At 44.9% G+C, this 26,076-nt stretch overlaps 1 protein-coding gene across 1 annotated transcript in view; it reads right to left on the bottom strand.

Annotated features, from left to right (window-relative positions):
• Positions 1-240: 240 nt before the first annotated feature.
• SKI (SKI proto-oncogene) overlaps positions 241-26,076 on the bottom strand; it is a 106,623-nt gene continuing 80,787 nt past the window's right edge. Inside the window, exons 3-8 of the mRNA XM_082777067.1 lie at positions 15,436-15,561; positions 14,830-14,945; positions 12,825-13,087; positions 11,537-11,838; positions 8,880-9,110; positions 241-5,193 (exon numbers count right to left, since the gene is read on the bottom strand). Of these exons, the coding sequence (XP_082633193.1) occupies positions 5,005-5,193; positions 8,880-9,110; positions 11,537-11,838; positions 12,825-13,087; positions 14,830-14,945; positions 15,436-15,561 (1,227 nt within the window). The 3' untranslated portion in view covers positions 241-5,004. The remainder of the gene's footprint in view (positions 5,194-8,879; positions 9,111-11,536; positions 11,839-12,824; positions 13,088-14,829; positions 14,946-15,435; positions 15,562-26,076) is intronic.

The following is a 26,076-nucleotide window of genomic DNA, read 5'->3' as shown; positions in this document are numbered from 1 at the left end:
TCACCTGGGAAATTAACTCAAGGGAAATGAGTACAAATTAACTACCTGTGTGCACATGCAGAGCAGAGTTTCTGTTAGCTTGCGGTGTTTAAATTCAAATACTTTGAGAAGTCTTGACTTTTCAAACAGAGGCACTGAGCACCTTTTCATATACCTGTGAGGTCTCTGGCATTTGCCTGTCCTGAACAATTAGGGCACAGCTGCAAGCACAGAAAACTCAAAAACCGTAGCATATCTATTTATTTTTTTCTGGACAAACAATTTTATTTTAGGTAATGCGTCTATACACTGTACATTCAGTCACTGTGGTATATAAGCATAGCTATTTTCATACATAATCTCATAAAGTCCTTTATTTTACAATATTATCTGCTTCAAGGGGAGGGGATGTGGAAAAGGGAGTGGAAAAGGACTATCAAGGTACACAGCGAAATAGATAAATATGCCAAGCTTTTTTCTTATTTTTTTTTAAATCAGGCATTTATAAACAAGAAAGCATACATTACTTACATAAAAATAGTTCTAGAATAGTAGAGTAAGTCATAATATTGTCATTAGCAGCAGCATAGGAGAGACCAGGATAACAAAAATGTGCTGAAATGCTATTGGCTATTATAAATGTAAAGATTTATTTTTCTTCAATTGAAAAAATGTCATTTCTGTGATTTCTTTTGATTAAAAAATGAACAACAAAAAGAAAAACAACAAAAAAACAAACCAACAAAAAACTTCTCTCTAAAACACCTGGACTGATGAGAGGGCAGAATGGAAAGAAAAATCAGCCTTTTGGTAATAAAATACTTTACAGTGAAAATATGGACAAATAAAATGCAAATGATGGAGAAAGGTTAACCCACATTTAAAACTTGCAAAAAGATTTTTTTGTTTTGTTTTTCCTAACAGACAGCAAAGATTCGTCTTAGTTAAAAACACAACTCATAAAACAAGACAACTACCAGGTAAGAAAGAGTTTTGAAAAAGTAAACACCATATACACTTATAATACAACAGTGTAAAATGAAAAAAAGTATTTACATGTTGAATTTACTGTTAACTTTTTTTTTTTTTTACATTGGCTAGTTCTGTTTGAAAAGCAGAATATTATGTTATACTAGTTAGCTGCTCCATAGATATGAATGTTATTGCTGTTGTTTTTTTTTTTTCCCTTCGTTAAGTCTTCTTTCAGTAATAGAAACAATGAGTAATTAAACTGAATATACAAGTAATATATTTTTTAAGTACAGGGAGAGTCAACAGCCTGTATGAAACACCTCTTCTCCCTTTTAACTTCTTAAAGGAAACTAAAGAGCAAATGAAATGAGAAGATATGACTTTACAATTCCTACACTCACAGGTTGGAGTGCAACTGGAATGCAGCAGGGACTCAACAGTAAGTCGAAAGAAGAGCAATTTCATCTGAAAGGGCTAACAAGTGTTTTACTGAAGTGTAGCAGACACAGAAATTACACACAGAACTCCCTCACCTCAAGCACCTTCACAGAATTTTTCCTCTAAAGATTCCCACCTTTTCGACAGATATTTTCTAGAATTAGTGTCTCTATGGCTTTATGCTGGGAAAATTATTTTAAAATAAATTACGTGCACAGAAATTCTGAATTAAAAATAAATTATATATTCTGCAGAAATAATAAAGATTTTGTTGTTAACATATACTTAGGAAAGTCACAAAATCATTTAAGATGGATTCCTATCCTGTGAAACTCTCCTGTCAATTCACTGCTGGTGTAGAAGGTTTTAACCAGTTTTCTTGCACCTTTTTTAATCACATTGATTATTAAGCCTTAATTTACAGAGACATGTTTTACTAGGATGTTTCCACTCATCTGTTGTACTTAGTAGAATTATCACAATGCATGGCAAAAGAAGAAAACATTTTTATAACAACGGTAAGTAACTTCATTTTGGAAAAATCTTTCCTTAAATGTCTCACCCCATTTATGTGTGACACAGAGGTGGTGGTTGTTTGACAGTTAAAGAACAGTAAATAGTCTTAGCAGTTCTATTTTCTTATTGAAAAAAAATGCAGAATTCATTTTGGAGGATAAAAGCATCATATGCACAGAAGAAACTGAGACGTTGAGTAAGTACGCTCCCTCAGCCACATGAAAGAACAACTACGTTGTGCCACAGGTAAGGGGGCTGCATCTGTTAAAAATCAACAACAAATGGAGCTGGACGTGCTGCCATTGTTTGTTGAGTTGTAAGGGGAGAGACGCAATCAAAGGTCAGGGGAAAAATGAACACTATTAAAAAAGACAGGTTTCAAGGAAGCTGACAGTGCGTGTGGGAATAGATTTGTTCTGTGTGTAATTTCTTAACATGGCAGTAAAACGTAGCAAATAGGAGACTTGAAATGCACAATGATCAACTAAAGCTAAAATTGTTTAGTTTCCCTTGAAGAAATAAGTGAATAATACAAATCTGGAAATCATAAGGCTGAGAACATTTTTTATGCATACTGCATAACAAAATAAACCCTTTACATAAGACAGTAATAATGCCCATTAATGAATATACGTATGGCAGAGATTTTAATTCCATGCATATGATTTAATAATCGCAGAAAAAAAAAAACATACAAAGAACCAAAAAAGAAAAAAAATCCCACATTTAAAAAAAACAACACTGCCTAAGCATAATCAAAAATCCTTTTGCATTGCACTTTAGAGGAGGAGATCTGCATCTAGCCTCAGTCTCCAGCATCGCAAACACACAGGGCAAGCCCTGTATAAACGGACAGGTTCACGTAATTTACTTGGTGTAACTGTTTCTTGCTCCCGACAGTTCTACATTGTCCCAGTAATCCTACGCCTTTCGTATTTTGTCTTTTTGTACCTAAAACATATATATGAACTTCTTTGTTAATGCTCACAGTTATTATAATGGTTATTATAATGGTTTCAAGCAAACAGCTCTTGTTTAAAAAAAAAAAAAAACAAACACCTCTAATGTACTGTAAGTAAATACTGTAATTTTAGGATTGGAAGCCGCTTTCTGTCTACTGGGAAATAATTTTTAAGCTTACATAGTTTGTATTAATGTCCAAAAGCAAATAAAGATTACTGGAAATACATTTATTTGTTTAGAATAACTTCTGGGTATGATGATGCATAGGGTTTTATATTTTTTTTGTTTTTCTTTTTATTCCTTAAGGTTAAAAAAAAAAAAAAAAGTGTCAGCATTGCCTATATAAGATGCTGAGAGGAAAAATGAACTGGAAGGCACATCTGCAGCCCCAGATCAAATTTTCACTTTATGCTGATAAGCTCGAGTATGTAAGAGGTGAGTGTTTATGGGTGAAAATAACTTGTCTCTTGTTCGGTAAAGCACCAACTTTATTTGATAAGCACTTCTGGGAGCATCTCTGCTGCTTCCCAACTCCTATAACACGGCCATGCAAAACAGGTTTAAAATGCAACCAGTAGTGCACTGGTCTGGTGGTTTTGTATTTGGTGGCATTCCGGACCTGCTGAGCACGTGCTTTGCATAAATGTAAATGATGATGTGAGGTGTCACGTGCTGGAAAATCGTGTGGATGATGTTAACATCTGCAGGGTAGAATCTAGAATGCTTAACTTGTAAACTTTCAAAATATGGAATAAAATGCAGAGTAAGATTCTGACAAAGTGCAGTTTAAAAAAAATATTAACAACAACGACAATAATAACAATAATAATAAGACAAAGTGATGGCATGCTGCATTTTTATTCCGGGGCTGCGGCTTGGATCCCAAAATTAAAGTAATTTCTTTTTTTAAAAACAAAAGTTTTTCTTTTAAAAAAGATGTAGGCTTATTCACAGCAGCAAAAATGTTGTTTCTCTTTTCTGTAGTATCCAATAATGCAATGTTGCACTCTCCTTGGGCACAGAAATCCTGACAAACAGTTCAGAATAAAAGCAGGTAAATACTGAATTTTATGGTAAGATGGTGCAACAAAGATGAGTTTTCCAGAAAACTGAAAGCTGAAGTAAAGATTTCAGAATGACTTCAAAACACGTGTCTTCTGCTTTATTTCTTAACCGACTAAACAGATCATCCATTTCCTTCCTTTATTTCCTTCTTTCTTTTCCTAAAGCTGAAGTGGCTCTTGGATGAAGTGAGTCTTTGAACACATCAATTAATGAAGATGTCTTTAGAAAATATGGCATGATTTGCAAACACTGAAGTCTGTAAGGCTGGGTTTGTAATTCTAAAGCATACATCTTCTCTTCCCGCCCTCCCCCCCCCACCCTTACAATCCTGCATCTTCCTTTCTTCTTGTGTTCAGGACAGGAAATGAAGGTAATTGTTTCTAAGGAAAAATATCAACTCGGAAAAGCACTCTGAAGTTCTCATACAAGCACAGGACAGGATTAAAACTGTGATGGCTTCCTAGATGGCTGGAAAACTGCTAATGAAATGGCATCATCACCAGAGGGCTTCTACATGAAGAATCCCAAAGCCTTTAACAAGTCATTAAAAATTGTGCATCGAAGGTTTTTTGTTTTGCTTTCAAAGGTTCATTATAAAAAATCTTGTTAATTTTTTAATACCAAGTCTGTGTAATGAATTATTTTAAATAGCTTATAACAAAAGTTTGTTTTTAAATTCCAAAATGTTCCAACAGGCAGAAGGGCAACATAAAAACACTGCCATGCTTGCCTTTCACTCTGATTTTAGTTGGACGATGCTGCTTGCTTGGAGTTTGCCAGTAGAAAATTTGCTGTGGACTTAAAAGTATTTTGTTTATAAACACTTTGTGTTTTATAGGCACAGTAAGATGTTGTGCTATATGGATTGGAAAAAAAAAAAAAAAAGAGGTGTAATTCAGTGCTTCTGTTATAAAGAGTAACGTTTGCCTTCCAACTAATAAGAATCCATATTCATAGCTCCGTGTGCTAAGACACAACTACTCACACATGCACTTACACACGTACCCACACATCCTCCCTTACTGTGCATATATGTCATTCTGTAGAGGAAATAGACGATGCTCTGTCTAGTTAGTTCTCAATGTTGCTCGTTGTGTTTTCACTGGTGGGTTGACTGCTTGATTTAGGCCACAGCTGTTCCTGAAGTTCCTTGACTACTTTTTCCAAGTGTTCTCGAGCCTCCCTCTCATGCATCAGGTCAGCTCGGAGCTGCTCCCTGTCCGCCTCTGCATGCTGAAGCTTAACCTGTAGGTCCTCAATCTAGGGAAAAGCATATGAAGAAACATAATGAATGACTCCAGCATTTCAGTTCAATTGTGATTTTGTAGACTTAAACAGAGACTAGTAGCTTAAACAAGGCCAAAAGAATAATAAAGCCCTGTAGTGCCTGCCAGACAGAAGACTATCAGCACTGAAGTGAGAAGGGGATTCTCTTTTCCCCATGTTATTTCCATGCAGGACTGTACCATTAGCCATGTGCATTACATGAACCATTTACCTTAGAAATGCTGAAATATTTCTGGTGGCTAACTCCAGAAAGGAAGGAGAGGGGTTTAAGATGCAAACATATTTAAGAGTACCTTAGTTTCCTAGAAGTCTAATCGATACATGTCTTCAACCATTACTCTTATTTCTTTATCAGACACCAATTCAGCAAAGTAAAGTAGAAGCTAAATTTGCCCAGGCAGTGACTTACTTTCAGTTATTTTATAATGCTTAATACAAGTGACCAAAACATTCTTGGCTGCCTATGTAAAAGACCCTTGCATCAGCCCTGTAATGTCCAACAAAAACAAGTGTTATGTCCTCCCGCGACCAGGACCCCTCCCGTCTCCCACAGTAAATGTGAGGGACTGCAACGAGGCAAGATGGCCCCATGCATAGCACCTTACTAATTTTGACTAAAATTTGCACTGTTTCAGTTCAGCCATACAAAGCTGGACTTTTAGGGTAGGCATGGGGTAAAACGCGTCCTAACGTGCAGTAACTTCACACAGACAAGGCCTCGAAGAACTCCCTGTTCCCAAGACCCTTAGACGGGGTCGTTGGTGAGCTCTTACAGCCCTGTTCCAGCTCACAACAGGACATGCAGGCACCCTCAGCCTCCCCACAGGCCTCAGAAGGAAAGCTTCTCGGTTGTTGCTTATTGATAACAAAAGCAGAGAAAAGCCCCAGTACTGAGGGATGAATAAACACAAAGAAAAAAAGGCACCTTTTTGAAATACACAATTTTAGGCCACCAACAGGTAAGATGGGCAGTTACCAGGAGCTGCCATTTAACAAAAGAAAGGAAAACTCTTGTGTTTTGGGCTAAAATGAAGGCTTCCCTACCCCCTCCATCCCTATTTGGATCTTAGTGTCAAGACAAAATGAGCACGAGGCCTAACCCACAGCGCTGCTCAATTACAGGTCACCAGCTAACAGGTTCAGCTTGCACAAAGTCTGAATTTAATGCCTTATTTCCTCGCCTGCCTGATGCTGTGTGTCCCAGACTAAGCCTGTGTGAAGAATTGTGGTTTCCTCAAAAGTACCAACAAGTGACAAGCACAATACAACTAAGTGACAAACTTCCTGTATGCATTTGCCAAAGTAGAGTTAAGAGAAACTGATGTACAAAGTCTTATTTTAAAATTTCTAACACAACTTTGGAAGTCATACTGACTTCTGGTAAAATTCAGTTGTTGCAGTTGGTTACTTTTCTATGAAGAGCCATGCAGAACTCTCTGAGGAAGCTGCTCAGTAATGTGTTTATTCCAGACCCTGAACCATTAGGTGCCCTCTAATATTTTGCTCAAGCACAGCACTGCTTTATCTTGCCTGCCTGCACTGTACTCTGGTGCTAGGACAGGCAGTGACAGACATCCAACAGGACCCTGCAGGCAATATTGCAAATATGCCTGGTCCTTAGGAAAGACAAAACTGCTGCACAGTCAGCTCCTTGAATTCTGGTTTTAGCCTTTTACTTTACTTTTAGCATTTACTCCCACCCAAGGAAGGTAATGTAGTAGGGGATTGAACAGCCCCACTGTCACAGCTTCCATGCCTATTTCATGCCTCTTTCATTCAGCAAGGGGGGACACACCTGCAGGGTTGTGACGCTCTATTCAGAGTGTATGGAGTTGGAGTTCACTTTTATCTGCACTTGTTGTTGCCTTTTTTTTTTTTTTTTTTGGTTTTTTTTTTTTTTTTAAGCTAAAGTGGAAGTCAACTGCAGGTAACGCCCAGTACAGCAGCTCTCACTTTGGTTATGTTTAGTCTGGACACCTCTTATCAGTGAGACATCCTGTGATGCTAGAGAGGAAGCCCACATCATTTCCTGCTTCTGGTCTCCTGGTTAGCCATGTCTCATAGTGGTAACAAGCAGACCACTCCCCTTCCCGTTATTGAGAGCCTGGGGTTAGAAGGATTTCTGATTTCTATTGCTTTTCCTTTTTCCTCCTTCCTTAAAGTAACCACATCAAGTGTTTGCAGCTTATGCTCTAGGTGTAGCAGCTCCTAACACATGTGTACGTAGCAGCACACGTGGCAGAGCAGCTGCTGTAGTGAGTGCAGGCTACAAGAATTCCCTTTAACATTAATTCAGGTGGTTACACCAGGCAGGTTAGTTCCCTTGCAAATGCACAATACCTCTGTGGCATTTGCATCTCTGCCTGCAGGAGTTTAAATTTAAGCAAGCAAGCCCCATTTTTCAGAGACCTGTTGCTAACTCTGGCCCATGCCTTATATTACGCATTTCTCAGCCAAGCTTTCAGTTCGGGAACCACTGATGGGGAACCAGTGGTCTGACAGAGGGCTATTTAGGTGGGAACAGGTCAGAGCAAGACTACTGGGGAGGCTGATACAGCAAGGAAAGGAGGCTTAGGAGGAGGAAAGCTTAGGAGGCTTAGGAAAGGAGGAAAGCAAGGAAGGCTGCTTAGGAGCCCCCCTCCACAGAGGAGGTCTGGTTTCAGGGGTTAACAATGGGTATGGGACTGTGCCCTTTTATAGGAAATGCATTACTGGGCAGCTGGGACTGTTTTATCGGAGGAAGGGGAAGGCAGGGCATGCGATGGATTGCTCCTCAGGGCTGTTTCTCATGGAAAGCCAGGAGGCTGCCATCCTGCTTTCAGCTCAGCCTGTTACGCTGGGTCATTTCAGAGGCTTGCAGCAGTGGATGCCTTGCACCCACGTGCCCTGCAACACCAGGGCAAAGCAAGGCAGCTTAAGGACACGCAGCCTGAGCCCTGGGGTCACTCGGCTTTGGTTAGTTTAAATAAGCTTAAAAATCTTACATGAGAACCTGATGCAGAGAGGGTGGGGACGGATTTTTTAGTTTGAAAGCCTAAAGTACCCATGTCGCATGTGATGACATGTTCCTGCATTCCTAGAACTTTGTCACTGGGCTCACACTGGAGGGTTTCCTAGACCTGACACTTGGTCTTCTTGGGCTGTACGGCCCTAACAGCACTCTGGCCTGGCTGCAGCTTGCTTACTGATGGGCCCTGCCACCTCCTCCTGTCTTGAATAGATCCTGCAGGTCTGGCTTGACCTTTACGAAAAACACTGTCAGGTAAAGTGACTCTGCCTATTATTTATAGTATTGAAATGGATCCCCATACACTGGCATGGCCAACAGAGTATTAGTGGAACAGAAATCACGTCTGGCACTTGTCTTAGTTCCCTGTAAATGGTGACTTTCAACTGACAGACGTGTGAAGTTCTGGGCAGAGCTGGGGGACTGCCACAGCTGCCGAAGTGCAGGCATGTTAGTAAACCCTGCAATTAGGACTAGGGCTGTAAACCGACACAATGGAGGCACAGAAATTCTATGGAGAGGAGTTGGACTTCATCAAATTAGACAAAATGAGACCACTGGCAACCAAGGCAAAACAGACACTGGAAGTACCCCTGAGAACTGCCGCAGCAGTAAGCTGACATGCCAATAGCTTTCCGCGTTCAGGTCTTACCTGGGCAGAGTACTTGGCCCGAAGCCTGCCTGCTTCACAGCCCTTGTCACAAACTCGGATCTGCCTGGCTTGTTCCAGTTCCCTCTTTAGCCGTATCCGAGACTCGTTGGCTTCCTTCATTTTCTTCTCGTTCTCAGCTCTCAGACGTTCAATCTCTTTCCTTAAGTTGCGCTTCGCCTCTGTTGCTTCTCTCAGTTTCTCCTTCTTAGCCACTCGTAGGAACTCCAGCTCCTAGAAGACACAAGCAGTAAACGTGTGAGAACGGAGGCGCAGGGACCACATCGGTGCAAGGGCACAGAACCGCAAAAGGAAGCAATTCCAACTGAAGCCCTCCCTTCTGGTTAACACCATGGCTCACGTCTAAACCTCGTTCTAAACTTTCTGCAAGCTTTTCTCCTGTAAATCAACAGGAGATCCTACGCCCAAGATACATACCCTGAATTCTTGGATAATAAAAAGCTGTGCTGCATTCACATTTTGCTTTGTCAAGCAAAATAGCTGTGACCATCTGTGACTGAATAAAGATGAACTGGAGTTGGAGACAGCTACCAGCAACATGCTGCTGCACACTAGTTCGAGGTTTCAAACAACCCAACTGCAATGCCTGCGCTTCTTGAACTGGAGATGTACCATGTGAAGACAGATGCCATTGGTGGATGCCCTTTGTGCACAGCAAAGCTGAACAGGACAGGTTATTAGTTGCTGAAGAAATCAATAAGCAACTCCATCTTACGAAGCTCCCCAAAAGAACACTTAAGGCAAGTATGAGAAATCACCACCTGTATATGTTCTTTCTAAGGAAACTTGTTCTGCTGTAGGTAAGTGGTGCATAGTCCTAGGTCTCCTGGCAGCCAGCCAGCCAGCACGCTGCTCTGTGACATTTGGGAAACTGCAGGCTAAAACCTTAAGCTAAATCGAAACCATGCTTTGCTCTGGAAAGTGCCGCCTCTCACTGTCCAGGTTCTTAATAGGAACTGCTGCCATGAAATCCCATCCCCGGGGGAGCCATTAGTGGGAGTGATAATGACAGGGAGACTAACGGGACAAAGGAAGAAACCCCTAAGTTGTTAAAAAGTTGATGTGAAAAGACAGGTTCAACACTATACTTTGAAAAATGTGGCTGACTAAAGGCCTGTCTCCTAAATGGTTAAACTAGAAACTAAAGTTCTTTCTCTTTCTTTTTTTTTTTTTCTTTTTTTTTTTTTTCTTTTTTTTTTTTTTCCAGAAGCAGCATTTCCTCTCTGTCAGACACAAACCCTCATGGCAGCATGTTTCTGTTAAGTAACACTGCAGTCGGGTCATGGGAAATTCACTCTTTTGACAATCTCACTTCCTAGCCAGGCCATTGTTAGCTCAGCCCTGCCTCTGGAAGCCTGCACACATGTACTTTCTCTGGCCGTGCAACTGGAAACCCACAGCTGCCCAACTGGAAACTGACAGCAATACCACATTCCCTCTCTTTGTGCCATGTTGCTGGATTTAATGCCCCAGTGCTCAGTTCTGCTGCTTCACCACCTACCTCCTATCATTCCTATTTTACTTTGAGTATGTGCTGTTGACTTAGTTAACAAGTTTGACAATTAGCTTTACGTATATACACTACATCTAAATGTTTAGCTGTACTTTTAAATACACGAAATTAAACAAATTTACTGAAATATGAGAGAGAAGCAATTTCCTCGAGATGACAAAAAGCGCAGCTCAGTTGAAGACAGCTCTCAGCTGCCATTCTCTGGGACTGGGGGCACACAAATCCCATCCCTGAGCCCCTGCCCTTTACTCTGTTCCCCAGGACCAGGCAGTCTGCACACCCCTGCCTCTGCCCAGCTGCACAAGTAGCAGTGTTCTGTCTCCAGGCTCGATGAAGCCGGGCCCTTCTTGTCCTGTGGGCACCCCAGGTCCATCTCAAGGCCCACACTTCTCCCTTGGTTACAGCTCCACGTACAGTGTTCAAAGGCAAATCTCCTGAACTGGCGCTGTCTGCCATTGCTGTGCAGTAATTTTGCCCTGTGTCAAGTGAAGCAGAAGTTCCCCTGCCATTCTGTTCAGCCACCGTGACTTGCTAACAGCCAGCAGCAGCACGTATTTGCAGCTTTTTTGTCCAACTTCTCTTTCTTTGATGTGACATATCAAGGATTTAGAGAAATAAGGAGCTTCTCTACTCAATGGAACAGGAAACGTTCAGTGAGGCAAGGTCACTGGAAAGCTTAGCAGGACTTGTAGACTCTTCACCAGAGCTTCTGCAAGCGTCTCTGTCCCAAGGATACCTTCCCTCCAGCAGCTGGGCAATACCAGGATTTTTAAAAATCTTTTAAACTACAAATAAAGCCTCCATAATGACAGGAATGTTTCTTGTTCAGTGAAATTAAAATAAAATAAACTGTACTGGAATAGAAGATTTTTTCTCAGTAATAGATGTTGATTTTGGTAACCATGGACTTAGACCCTAAAGTAAAAACAGGTGACAAGCTTAAAAAAAATGTAAGAATGATTCCTGCATACTTCAGTTTCCCAGATGAATTTACCAACAGTTCTCCAGTAAAGGCTGTTGCTATTTGGGAAAAATAAGGCATTTTTTTAACCGTGAGACTACCTAATGGTTTCTATCTGGAAGCGTATCTACAGACAGTGATAACAAAGCTATTCTGCGACTTTACCTGATGTAGGCTGCGTTTGGCTTGCAAGGCAGCATTTAGCTTCTCTTCCTGCTTCACTCTCATTTTAACAACTTCATGAAGGAATTTTTCTTTGGCTTCTTTTGTATCTAGGCCACTGTCCAGGGCCTGCCTTAGGTGCTCCAGCTCAGCTTCCAACCCACTGTTGTGAGAGTCAGAATGTGTTGCAACCTCATATGAACTGTTGACTGTGACTGGGGCTTGCATCCCAGGTGAGCTCATGTCCTTTGCAGAGCTGGATGAAGTAAAGGATGGGGAGGAGAGCGAGGATAAGGAGGAGGTGACTGAAAAATAGAAATATCTAAAATTAATCAAAAAATGTATAAAACAAATATAACTTAAAATATGCTGAGGCCCTTTTCTAAAGAAGAGACATTCAATAATTAATGAAAAAATGGAAGAAAGAAAACTCTAATTTTATATTTTGACACCTGGAATGTGATGACAATGCAAACCCGATTAACTTATGGGACCAACTTACAATTTGCCTGAGTTGTGCACTTTGGGATTTTTGTCACAAACAGTGTTTTCTCTGTGTGTATAAAGAAACCGGTTCCTTCATGGAAACCTGCGTGAGCCTGATGTTTTCAGTGGGTAAAATTTCTTCTTTTGCATAAACGGCACGTAGCAAATGAGGAAGCCAGCAGCAGCAGTTTCTAAGTGACTTAATAATGAGGTGACGGCAATATCTTCATCTTTCGCTGAGGAGCCCAAGGTGTGAATGCTTTCTAAGAACAAACTGACTCTTGATCTCTGCTTTGTGTATACAGCTCCATGGATGCAGTACTGAAACCGAGCACGTCCTCTGCCTGACGGAAAACTGTGTGTGAGTATGTGCATTCTGGAATTGTTACGGGCTTCTCGTGCATATCCCACAAAGGCCTTTATAGAGAGCTCTTGATCAGATAGCAAAGCATCACTATTTTTCTATGAACAACAACCCATTATGTCCGCCTCTGCACAACACTTACCTGCTCTAACGAAAGGCTATCTGCTTTAGTGAAAGCCTCCAGGTTTGTAGACACTTGTGGTTCAGGTACTTCTTTTTGTTGAGGCACCTCTGTTCCTCTCCCAAGAAAACACCCCCTCAACATATGTCCCAATCTTATTTTTCATTATTACTACAGACCGTTTGTACATGCTGTGGAGGCACTAGGCTTCCTGCATTCTGTTTAAACACAACCTAAATTTAGTATATAACTCCGGTGGATTACTAAGGAAAATCCAGCACAAATAAAACAAAATAAAAGGAGGTGTAACTGTCACTTACATTCTTCCCTGGTTTCTACTTCAATTTCTGCTTCTGATTCCTTATCCTCTTCAGGGGCAGTAACAGTGGCCACTGGTTCTGGGATAGTCTGGTTCTCTGCAGCAAGTTTTCTTTTCCGCGGCTGGACGGTGCTGCTCAATGGCTCACTGCTCCGCGACACTACTGTGGCACAGGGGGGGTTGCTCACGATTTTCTGTTGGGCTGGAGGTGCAAGTGCCACATTGGGGGCCACAGCATTCTCAAAGCTTTTGTAGGAGTAAAAACTGTTGGAGAGGGGGAGGCAAAAGGAAGGAGAATAGAGTCATATTCTTGGCTTTAAAACACCTCCCAGTCCATGTGCTACACTGAAACTGCAAGACACAAGACACTTACAGGTGACAGTGAGGTTCCATCCATTTGCACCAGCTAAGAATCTGGCTATGTATTTCTTAAGCGTTATGCACTCACTTAACTGTAGAAATGATTTATACTGCTAATTTCCATCCAATTCAGGAGGGATCGTATTTGAAGTACCACGTATTCTAAAGGCACCAAACAGATTAGATCCCGAGTCTAAAAGTTATTATGCTGTTTCCTCATGATCTTCAAGCATTATTGATTTTCCTAGTCAGACTTCTTTAGTTCTGTCTGTCCACAAATATTTTGTAAACTTGGAAACAGTACTTCCTTAAGAAAGGCCACAGGAGTGCAAAAAGCATGTTCTTGAGTATCTGTAATTTCTTGACACAGAATGCATCTGAGTGCACGTACGTAAAGTCGCACTTAAAAACAACTATGTTAAAGAAAAGCAATTTGTATTGTCAAATACACAGAATTTTACAAAGTACAGATCAAAGACTGCCTTTGCAACTTTAATTCAGCATCCACAGTATGATGTATCCTCAGTCATACATTAAAACTTCTCCGGATCTGTTGAAGGTGTTTTTATCCCAAGACTTAGGTTGGCCAAAGGCACACTCTTACACCAGTTTAACCCTTCTCACCCTTCTCTCCTGACCTACTTTAAAAAATCTGTTTAAAAGCAAGGATATGATGGGAAGCTTTTTTAAAAAAACAAAACTAAACTAAACAAACAAACAAACAAACAAACAAACAACAACAACAACAACTAAGAAAAGTCAGTCCCCGTAACTTCTAAGAAACTTGTTCATCGGGGCAGCAGAACATGTTCTCCCTAACACCCACTAAAACACCTGGCCACTTCAGTCAAACTTTCCAAAGAAACCACTACCCTCAGGCAGAAACCTGGCAGGAAGATTTTTCAGGCCGAACAGATTGCCCTGACACTTTCCGCTCTGTGACACCAGCAGCCCCACCTATGGGGGCAGTGACTCATTCCTGTACCGGTTTAATCATGTTGCTACTGAAGAGCAGAATCTGGCTAACAGCATCAGCTCTTTGATGGGTTCTGCAGCCCGAGGACTTTTCCACTGCTGTGCCGTGACCCCCAGGACCACTTCCCACCAGGAGGGCAGGGGTAGCCCGCTGTCCCTTCAGTCCCCTGCCCTCCTCTGCTATTGCAGACACAGTTGAGGGCCCAGCCGTGGCTCTGCTGGCGGCGTGCTGCCAGGCCCGTGCTGCAGAGCTGCTGCAGCTACCAGGCAGCAGTTGCCTGGAAATGGCTGCCTGGTCCCTGGCCACCTGCCCCAAGAGAATAACTCAATCTTCCTGTAAATAGCGAGGCCCGAGAAATTCTGATGACAACCCCATTATCAAAATTATCAAAAGTTCATAGAAGCAACCTTTGTTTCAGACCTTCATGGCACATTTCACCACAGAAAACGTATTTAATAAATGCACAGAATACCAATTCCTATTTTTGTTTCCTTCCCTTCTGCTAATTAGAACACTGCAGCTGCAAATGCTTTTTATTCTGATACCAGTGGACTGACTGAATTACGAAGCCAGTGGTAACAGTGCGAGGCACCAAACACAAAGCAACTTGCTCTCAAATAAACCTCCACAGTTGCTAGCCCCATCTCTCCTTCAGTTCACCTCTCCTTACCTGTCTCGGATCAACGCAGGAAGATGGCTCGAAAGCTCTTTCTCATTTGCTGATACAGCAGGGGACCAGGGCCGGAAAGCTGAGAGACGCTGACGGGGGTGGACACAGCCAATGCTCTGAGAGAAGGAGGGGAAAGAAAAATGAGTAAATACAAATATTCTTTTAAAAGTATTAATCACAAAGGGGCATTAGTTGTTATTATTAAGGCCACATTTCATTACCCCTAAAACTGCTCCCCCACTGGCTAGGACCTACTTGCTTAGCAGGCTCCACTGAAGAGGTGACTGTACCAATGTCAAACCCCGCTTTTTTTTCTTTGCTTTCCAGAGACCACACAAGGCTCCTGAGTCTTTCAGGATTCTTGTACCTTACGGGCATGGAGGAATTGCTTACTTTGTCAACACAATCAAGGGCAGTGAACGCTGGAAGATGGCAAGGAAATTGGGAGGACCGCCTAACTCTATGCTTACCAGGAAAAGGACAGAAATGTTATTAATTTATAAAAGCTGGGCGAGGTCTTTCTCACATTTTCTCTTCTGGTTTTAGTAGAGGGATGTTATATGGGAATTTGATCTCTCTTTTGATTACAAAATACTCAGCAATCACCTTATTAGATGAACTGGATAAGGACCGTAACCAACTGGACTGTTTCTCCTTCTCAGTAGAAGCTGGAGTTTGGGAAGCAGAGTCATCTATTTTGTTTTTTTTGGAAGCAGGAGGATCTGAAGGGACCTGAAACAAAAAGAGTCAAATGTAATTACTCATTTTGCAATCAGCTTAGAACCAGGTTATAAAGCAAAAGCAAAATTTATATTTAAAAGTAAAAATCACTGCACTTTTTTCCGCATTTTTAAACCTAAGGAACAACAAAAGAGTGAAGGCATGGGAGAGGCACAAACTACGACACAACGTGGTTTCATTCCTTCGTTTAGAACACCCAGATAAAGTGTAGGTGGTGCAGGAGTGACAGGGAGAAACATAAGTGAGACATTCACACCATGTTGCAGGGAAGTATCTGACTTTTATTATTTTTGTATGCAGAAAGGTAAGTTTTAATGTGGTTGCTGAACTGGAAAGATTATTTTAAACGAGAACAGAACAGACTTTGTTATTCTGTTTGCAGTGGTTGTTATGCCGATGACTTCACTACCCCACAGCTGCAGTGGATTCTGGGGGTGCTGCCAAGAGCTGCTTTGCCTTTTCCACAAGTGGCTCAGCTTGGCCCATAAATCATCCCCAAGCATAAGAAAGCCCTTTGGCAAGCAAAACGCCTTTCCTTCAACACTGTGAAGGAATAAAATTCCTATAGTCCCAGCGTGGCTTACAAAAAAATTGGTAACTACTGGTTTAACTGGTGTGCTGGGGATACCAGCTTGAAGCCCTGCCAGTACAAACACGTCTGTCGGCAGGGAGGGAGAAGGTTCTGGACCTTACTCTGCCAACAAGAGCAACATACCACCTCCGTTCCTCTTCCTTCTCCTGCCTTTTTTGCAGTTCTGAGCTCGCTCTGTTTCCATCAGCCTGGTTCTAAGGAAGGTGGCAGAACCACGCTGCGAGTACCAGGAACAGCTTGACTCCGCGCTCGATTGTACAACCCCACAGCTCACTGTGGTTTGGTGGGCAAGTATTTATGCCTGTTTTGCAGACACACCTGAATGGCAACATTTTGAGAGCTGAAATGCTTCAAAAAGAGGTGTAATCTGTCAGTGAAAGAAAGGATCTTACTCGCCTGTAGCTTGTGTTCTGAAAATCAGCCCCCTTTAGGGCATCTGAACTGGGAACTCAGAGACTGTTTCTGCGAATGGTTTTTCACTTCTGAAAGTCGTGATCCCAGTGACTTTACCTGAAGCATATGCGAGGGACTGAAAGCAGCATTGCTAAATTGCGCTTGTCCAGACTCCCAGCTGACTTCCAGGCAAAGCCAACATCTAGGTAACTAGAGCAACACCATCCCTTCTGCACACCTTAATTAGCAGGAAATGATGACCTGTCCAAGAACAGCCTGCTGCTCACATGGAGGCAGGGTACGAGTACAAATACCCAGCCAACGCGAGCTCCTCTGGCAGCACGCGGTGCTTTTAGGGCTCCTCCAGCCCCATGTGCATAGTAACAGAATCAAACCAAGGCTGGAGGCTTTAGTAAAACATTCCCTGGCACTCTGGAGCTTGGGACAGCTTTCCATATGTAGCAGATGAAATAGTATGACATGGGTGTGTGTATGTGTAACTGCAAGTACAAAATTAGCCCGTAGCAGTGCCAAATGCCAGCCTCGGTGGATTTGCAGAGGATTCCTCCGGCACAGCCTCGGGCTTTCTTGGGGTTGACGGTGGTACTGGCTATGGCGTGGTACCTCCCGTCTGACCCAGCTAAGACGAGGCATTCCAAAACACTTTTTGTAGAAATCGCAGGACAATGCATTGGAAAAGGTTTGGTTTTGCTTTCAGAGATGCTGTCTGTGCAGAATTAGTGACAGCATGAGAGAAGTATTTGGCAAGTGACTCCTGATCCCAGCCCTATCCACTGGGGATGGTGAGCAGTGTGGGGAGGGGAGCCTGGGCGGAGGGTGGAGAGGAAGGGGCTTGGAATGAAAAAGGCAGCAGGTGGCAAGGCTCAGTGCGGAGACCCCTTCCTGCCCCGAGCACCACTGCCCGCGGAGCAGCCGCCCCGACACTGCCCCTCCAGCGCCATGCGCCCAGCGTGAGCTGGAACCACACCCCGGGGCAAGTGCAAATCCAAGCAGCCCTGGGAGAGGAGAGCAAAGTGCCCGGTTCTGAAAGGGCTGGGGGAGAGGTTTAACGAGAAAGATCTCATTTGCACTTTAAAGAAATCAAGTCTCCTCTCCAGCTTCCTCCACTGTCCCCCTTCTTTTCCCTGAAGTCGAGGCCGACATCCCAGGCGCAGGAGGGCTCTGAGCACAAAACCCATCAGCAGACAAGGGAAAGATGCTCGACCTTTCGTTGCCAGGAGCCAGGATTGACCTGAAAACATGAAATGCTGCAAGAAAACACGCAGTAAACAAGGTGTGTGCATGGGGGGAAAATGGTTTTTCCTTCCCCACAAAGAGATGGGAAGAAGGTGAAAAAAAGGGGAGAGGGAACAGGTGCTGACTGCGGATGCAGGTTTTGTACCTTCAAGTCATCTCCCACCACAGCACTCCAGCATTCCTAATGGGTCGGTGCTGTCTACAGGGGTAAGGCACTTCAGCTGGACTTAAAGGACTTCTACCAGCATAATTCATGAACTGCTGGGATGACCTTGGCCAGCTTTCTTTCCATCCCTCTCCCATTTTGTTTATACAGATCTCTGCTGCTTACAGCACGGATTGCCTCTTCCTACGTGTTCAGCAACACCCCTACATAAGAAACAACTTTTGGGTCCCGTTTTAACAATGCAGACATGCAGCACTTCCACCAGTTTTCCCACCTGGTGGAAAACATTCAGAGAATACATGTCATTATGTGTCAAAAAGGGGAGGATATCCCAGAAACTCCTGAATTGGAAGGGGTCTGGCTACAGCCCGTAGTCATCTGGCGAGTCATCACTCTGGTGTGTTCCTGTCCGCTTGGATATCCCCCTCCCGCTGAAAACACTTCTGTCCCTCTCCCCCAAAATGTTGTGGCTGTGTCATGAACTCATCAAAAACTCCACCTACGAACACCAAAAGCAGGTCAGAGCTGTACTGTACTGCACTCCTGGAAAAGACAGAATTAAGTTGGCTGTAGGAGATACTGAGGGGAGGCACAAGACCACGTCTCTTGCGACTCACCGATTATATCCCATCCGGGTTAGATCCCAGGCAGCAACAAACAGCAAACCCTGCTCTGACACTTCCATCCCAGCCCCAGCCCCAGGAAACCTCGGTACTGGCTCCAGTGTGGATGATTTTCTTTCATTTTCTCTCTTTGACAAATATTGGAATATATGAAGTCACAAAAGAAATACAGAAAATCTGATGCAACTTTTTTTGCCATCTCTTCATGCATGACTTACCAAAAACTTCAACCCAAACCCTACAAGACTGGAATAAATATTTCCTCATTTCTTCCTCAGTTTTTCTTCCACTGCAGCAACTTAATGACTTGTTATCAAATAGGCTTTGCACTTGGCAAAGCGGTTTGTTAATACACATTTTCTCAAATCCACAGATGTAAGAAACTTCATGACACAAAGTGGGCCCAGAAATATTATGCAAAGCATTTACTTAAGCTTTTGGACCGTTGTTTTCTAAAGCAATTGATATTTGAGGGAAAAAACATACATAGAAAGATTTACAACGTTCCTTGAAAAGGAATCTCAAAGTACGTTCCAAAGGGAAATTTTGGCACGTGAACTTTCATGTCAGCCCTTTTAAGACAAACTGAGACTAAGCAGCCTAATTTGGCCTCTAGCCAAGCAGGGCCACATTTGACATGTCAGATCAAATTTCCCGGCTCAGTTCAGCAGTGGAGTAACAGAGCACGAGACCAGTGGAAAGGATTTTTGGCCCTCTACTTCTCACACAGCCCGGCCCCACAGCACCAGGCCAGCATGGGGAAGGGGGGTGAGAGTTGCTTCTCATGGCAGAGGACAGAAGATGAGCCCAGAAGAAATCCTTTAATTTTGTGATTTGGGACTGATCATGGAGAATATCCTTGAAGCCTGAGGATCTACCAAACTATGCTTCCTGAAACAATTTGCCTCTTTTCCCTACCTTATTTCCACTGCTACGCTGGGCTGATGAGGTGGCTTGAGCCCTTCGCTCCTTCCTCTCCGCTCCGCTGCACCCACCCAGCGCCTGCCGCACCTCTGGGGCACTCTGTGATGTGAGCAGGTATCCACCAGGGGATAAGCTAAGACCACTACAAGCAGGACAGTGCTCCTCTGGGAAGGAGGCCAAGCACAGGCCCAGTCCTGCAAAATGGTGAAGCCAATGGGACCGCTCACAGAACACCGTGGGCACTGCGGTGGGGAAGCTTCTGCCTTGTTAAAGGGGGGAAAATAGGAGGTGAAGACTTGCCTAGGGAACTTAGCTTAGAAATGTAACTTCAGACAAGAAGTCTGTGCTCCACCTTCTGATCTGTCCTCTGGGGATAAAACCTCACCAGAACTGGGAATAAATTTGGCATCAAATTCCAGAACCTAATTGAAAACACAGAGCTGTGAGGACAGGGAGGAACGGCGCATGTTTATCTGTGTGTGTAACCTTTCCCAGGCTAGGTGTGAACGCATTTCTGCTGCGTGTGGTGATGGGAACGAGTTGGGAGAAGAAGGAGGCCAGGCTTCTGCTCTCTGAATTCAGCGCTGCTGTGCCCTGGGGACCAGGAGCAGGTGCTGAGCCCCGCACAGCGCCGCCGCAATTCCTCCCTGCAGACACCGAGTGTGCTCCGTGACAGTGCGGGGTGAAGGCTGGGACCTGTGCCCTGGCCCAGTCCCCTCTGTTTAGAGAGGGGCTGGAAAGGTGGTTCCCACACCAGCACAAGTCACAGCGTCCTAAGTGGCATCCTTAGAAAGTTTTGTTTCTCCTCCCAATTGGTTTAATGTCCTCCAAGCTACCCCGATACCTATTTCTGTCTCCACAAACACATTTTGGAAGTAGTGGGAAGCTGAAGAACTCAATTTCATCCTCTGGTGTAAATCAGATGTGTCTCCATTGAAAACTGCAGCTAAAAAAGCATGTAAAACCAGAACAGGCAAAATAAAAAATGGGCTCTGAATCTACAGACAGCATAGCAGCGTTTTGCTCAAGCTATCTTTTTGCTGCTAGCTCATGCAAACAGCTGAGTTCAGTTATACCATGAGAAAGGGTGGGGCTTCCTGTCTCAGCTAATACTCCGTCTGGGTGTGAAAATTAAGCAGCTTTCTCATTAGGGGCACAAACCACAAGACCAGACGCCCGTCTGATACGAGCATGGAGAAACCCCAGAGATAGACTGCTCGGGTTCAAAACGTGTCAGACATCCCAAGATAAAAATACACGAGAAATGAAAGAGAGGAGCTGGTGGTGAGCACATTTCACCACCAGCATCTAATGCCCACGCTGGCACTCGGTGCTGAAGCAGCAACCCAGCTGGTGCTGCAGTGGCTCAGCACCCCACTGACCTGATCTGCATTTGAGGTTCATTTCAGGTTCGCTGGGTGGGCCAGGTCTCCCCACTGATTTTGTGAGCCTTTGGTTAAGAATTATTTAATGTGTTTTTCCTGTTACAAACTAGCCCTGGACCACCTCAGCTCACATTTTTCCCCACAGGAGCTTGGTGTTTGGCAAATGCCTGGCACAGCACCTGTCCTACAGCCGGTGGTAAGGCAGATGCAAGACCGTGGCTTTCCTCACCCAGCAATGGAAGTGAACCCAAGCGCTTATCCCGATCTCTCCAGTTCATGCTTCTGGTAATGCCTGCAGAGCCCTAGCAAAGTCTCCGGATAACACTTGCTTAGATCACTGCTGAGAAATCAGAGTATCTGAGCTCTGTTCCTGCTCCATGAAGAGTGCACTGGGTAACAAAACGGGAACTGAAAGGCAGGACTTTCAGGTGCTATTCTAAGTGGCTTTACTTGGTCACTGATGTGACCATGGACCAGTTGCTTACACTCAGCTGACCCCCAGGAATAACACGGGTGCTGTTACTCAGCCATCTTACAGGGGGCCAGGAGGTTTTTCTTCTGCTCTGACTTGGAAGAAAAGGCTGCGAAGTCTGCTCGTAAGCACAGGGCGATGATTGTAAGTTGCACAGCCTTGTGACATGCCATTTCAGAAGAAACCTTTACCAGTGATGAGTATTCAAAGGTGCTTCTACAGGCTGCTGAGATGACAAATCCTGAGCTTGGGAACTGCCGCTGGAATTCTCCACGTGCAGCTTCTGTGAACTGCAGGCCTGGGTCTACCTAGGAAGAGGCTGAATCACGCAGAGCTACAAGAGCTCTGTGCTTATCTCGTTTGTCCTGAGACTTCTTTCAGATTTCTAGTCAAAATCAAACTAAAAAACAAAACCAGAGGTATCTGAAATATGGAGAAGAGCCCTTGATCTGCATCCTTTAAGCCTCCATGGGCACACCACCATGTGGTGAGAACACCTGCCTGCCAAAGCCTCTTTGTGACTTGGCCCAGAAATGATTCCTAACGTATCAGACGCCTTTAGCAGGACTGCATTTTCACATGGATTAAAGGAAAATCAGCTACAGACTGATAGCTGTCTCAATAATACAAGCTAAAAATAATGCTGTTCTGTGGAGCCGTAAGATTTACTGCTTGTCTACTGCATGTTTTTAAGACAGAAAAAGCCTACCCTGCTGCAGTGTCAGTCCTAGAAGTGTATGTAGCGTTTGTTTTATTCTCCTTTTTTTTTCCCCAGCTGTGGTTTTGCTGGGCAGCAGCCCAGGCAGCAAGACCAGGGAGCTTTCCATCTTCCCATGTTTAACTGCTCTGGTGGAAGCACAAGCACCCATTTTACCCCATCATCGGCGAGCGTACACCCACGGGAAGCATTTGCTTTTGTTCCTGCCTTCGGAGCAGACGCTGCCTTCAGACCAGCTCTGTGCGGGGGACCCTGCTGGGAACCCCCCGGCTGCAACCAACCTGCTCCCACTCCCATCACCGAGCCCTTGGGGCCTCGCTGTGTCTCTCCTGGAGGGAGATGTCCTGCTCGTGCAAAGTGCAGCTTTTACTGCACGACAGCCAGGTGAAGGCGACTGCTGCGCCATCTGATACAAAGAGTGCTATGGCAGGAGGTGGCCTTATAGACATATGGTGGTATAGGAGGTTAGTATTCTCTACAACGTTTCTACATAGCTCCTGGCTTAAGTCACCAGCCATTTTCAGGGCTTCTTGTCTTCTCTTTTATTTCAAGATTTCTCCCCTTGTATTTATCTTACTATAAAAGTTGGTTCAGGTGCCATTCGATGACTGCACTTACCCTAAGAAGGAGCAAACATTAATGCATTTCTATAATTCATGGTATTAAAAAAAAAAACAGAAACAATGCCCCAAGAAAACACCAAATCCAGAAACTCAAACTTGAAATGGAGGGAGAGAATGCAAATAACGTCACCACTTCTCTACCTCAGAAGGATCAGTGAGCCTTCTGGGATTCTTTCAGGCCACTGTGCACTTTTCTGCACCTCGCCAACTTTTCCCTGTCTGCAGTGTCAGGGAGGCAGGAAGGGGAGCGGGAGGACACAGCTAGTGCTACTGGAAACTTGTGCTGAAAAAATGCTGAGCCACTTTGATTAGCTGCTTAATTCCCGATTGCAACAATTACTCTCTGATTTCACTGCTCCCCCTGTAAATCTATCAGATAAAATTATTCTTAGATACAGATCCACCTAACCTAAACCCGGCTGCCAACCCCAGCCTCCCAGCACCCCAAACCCCACAGCCGCAGCGCCGCAGCTCACGGTGCACTCGGAGCCAGCTCTGCACCACCCCCTCGTCCCAGCAACGCGGCCACGATGACAACACCGCTGCGCACAGTCCACAAACAATATGCTCCATTGGAGGCTCCAACAATGAGCTCTGTTGTGTTCTAGGCTCTGTGGCCTGCATCATTTGTGTCCCTGTAAATTAAGCTGAGTACCCTTGGACTGTTACTCAGAAGCCACAGGACAGGCACCCCACGAAATTGGCAGTTTCTCTTCATTTTCTGCTTTTTACGGTTTGATGGGAAAACATCAAGTATCTCAGGCCTGACAGTCAAACAAAGTAGGAGGCAAATTCTGTGTAACTGACCGACAGGTGGAAAGGGAGTTTTGGGTGGTAGGAAGGCAGAGAAAAAAAAAACAGAGGACATCCTCTGTGCCACAGAACCATGGTCAGAAAGCACAGCTCCCTGCACCATGGCTGTAAGGACCGCATGGGTTGTTCAACCTTAGAAGTTGCCAACTCTCCAAATACCACGTTTTTAACACCTATTCCTTTAGTCTCAAAACTCTAGGAACTTTCGGGAGTTGCTCAACAACAGCAGGATCTCCCACCCCAAGTGATCCTGCATCTCCGGCTGCTCTCGCTGGGACCCCTCCGCAAGGGGCGAGGACGGGGAGCCGACGCGTGACACGGGGCCATCAGCAACATCAACGCCAGGTGTGGCTGCAGCTGCCTCCTATCTGCACGGCAGCAGTTAGCCCCTGAATAAAGCTCTCCTCTGATTTTCCTTCCTTCTTTCTTTCTTTCTTTTTTTTTTTTTTTTTTTTAAGAGACATCTGAAAAGATAGCTGCTTATTTTCTAAGCGATGTACTTGGGATTTGGCTCCTCGTGAAGCAACTGGGAGCCTCTTTTCCACTGGCTACAAGTTTGTTTTGCCCTTCCTGTGGAAACTAAAAGTTATGGCTTGAAACGAATTCCCTGCCCTGTGGTTTCAAACAAAACAAAACAAAACAAAACAAAACAAAAAAAACAGCTCCCGCTTCCCGCTGGTTGAGTCGAGCCAGTGGTGGAGCCCAGCGCAAAGCAGGTCAGGGGACGGCGAAGGAAAAGGGCCCCTCTTCCCCTGGCCGTTTGTGTTGGCAGCGGCTGGCTGGGAACTCTGCGATGCTGTGGCAGGCCGAAGGAAGGGGGGTGCGACTGACTGAGAAAAACAAATTAAGCAGGCATGTGTGCCTGCGCACACACAGGCACGGGGGCGCGAGGCAAACAAGGCAGGTTTGGCAGCTGGAGGGAACCGAGGGCTCGGCCCCCGCTGCAAGGGAAGCGGAGGGAAGTTCTGCCATCAGATTAATCAAGGAAAATCAAAATTTCCTCTGCGAACAGATCTGCTTTGCCTGATCCTCGCTGAATTGTTTGTGGGGTCATGGTTCTGGACGTTAAAAAGCCCTCTGTGGATATTTTCTCCTCACATTTTCTGTGAAACGAACCCAGGAGCTCTTGCCGTAACTGCACGTAAGTTCCAGCTGCACACTCTCTCCAAGGCTTCGGTTCCTGTACTGTGGAGACATGTCCACTCTGCCAGCCAAGAATCTCATTTTAATTTCAAACGTTACATAAAAGGGCAAATATTCCCCTTGCGGTTTCCACTAGTATCGGCTCTACCAGGCGCGGTGTTCTTCCTCCAACACCAACTGATGCACCAAGGCTCTCAGCGATGGGGTGGTTTGGGAACCCCACAGAGGGGTGGGAGGGCTCTGCATGGGGCCGAGCTCTCCCCAGGTACGAGACCAGCAGCTGCAGCTCCAGGGTGCCCTGGTTTGGGTTCCTCCCCAGCTCCCGTGGGGCCTGCAGAGCTCCCTGCGGCACACAACTGGCCTCTGACTCAACGTGGTGACGCCCCCACAAAGCTCCCAGCACCCCACAGTTCGCATTCCTCCTTTTAGTTAATTACAAGGACGGTATTTGTCTGCAGAGACCTCCTTGCTCTTCAGCACTCCTTCCTCTTGGGTTCATCTGCCCTTCACTCACCTCTCCCCCTTCACCACCCTTCCTGAGCACAGGCCGTGCTCACGGGGTGCACGGCCAGGCCCATGGCACAGCGTTTCACTGCTCTGTTATGCTCCAGCTGGGTCCCCCATAGCCTTCTGTGCCAGAACTTCACCAGGCGCTTGGGCGTGAGCTGAAACCCCCTCGTATAGCACTGAGCATCAGGCAGAAATAAGGCAGGATTGTAAGGATCAACTTTATGGAGAGCTGCCAGAACTACAGCTCCTTAATCATTTTGTATTTTTAACTGCCTGTGTGCGTTCTGAGGCAAAGCTCTAAGGTCTGTGTTTAGTCTTAAATCAGAATAATTACGGGAGGGAAAGAAAAATAATCATAATGGCAGAGTCAGTAGGAAGCGCGTATTTTACAGCACGCTCTCACAATCCAGGGGCAGGATCAGGCCCTCGCATCCCACCACCTCAGCAGGGACTCGCGGCAGGCTGCTCCTCCTCCTGGCCCGTGGCAAAGCCTGGCACATGTGCGCCGGCACGTGACGCCCAGGGGAGAGGGCAGCGGAGCCGGGCCATTCGCCAGCCTGCGCCAGGGCCGGCAGTCTGACACGTCACGATGAATTACTTCAAAGGCAGAAGAGCCAGCAGAGCGTGGCAAATACAACCCCACTTGTCTGCACAGCGACCCACGCTTCCTCAGGGTTATTTATAGGGCCCCTCTGACAACCTGCTCCGCATCCCCACCCTTCTGCGACCTCAGGAAGACACCGTTTGTCAGCAGATGTACTCGGGTTCTGGGGCCATCTTGGTAACCAGCACAGCAAGGCCAAGGGTAACAAGTGCAAGGGGATCAAACGCTCCCAGATCAGGGACTGATGTTTCCAGATCTGATGCAGGTTAAGGCAAAGTGCAAT

The sequence above is a fragment of the Aythya marila genome (genome assembly GCF_965140915.1).
Source record: "Aythya marila genome assembly, chromosome: 21".
In the NCBI taxonomy this organism is placed as follows: Eukaryota; Metazoa; Chordata; class Aves; order Anseriformes; family Anatidae; genus Aythya; species Aythya marila.
This window is presented reverse-complemented; position numbering and strand designations above follow the sequence as displayed.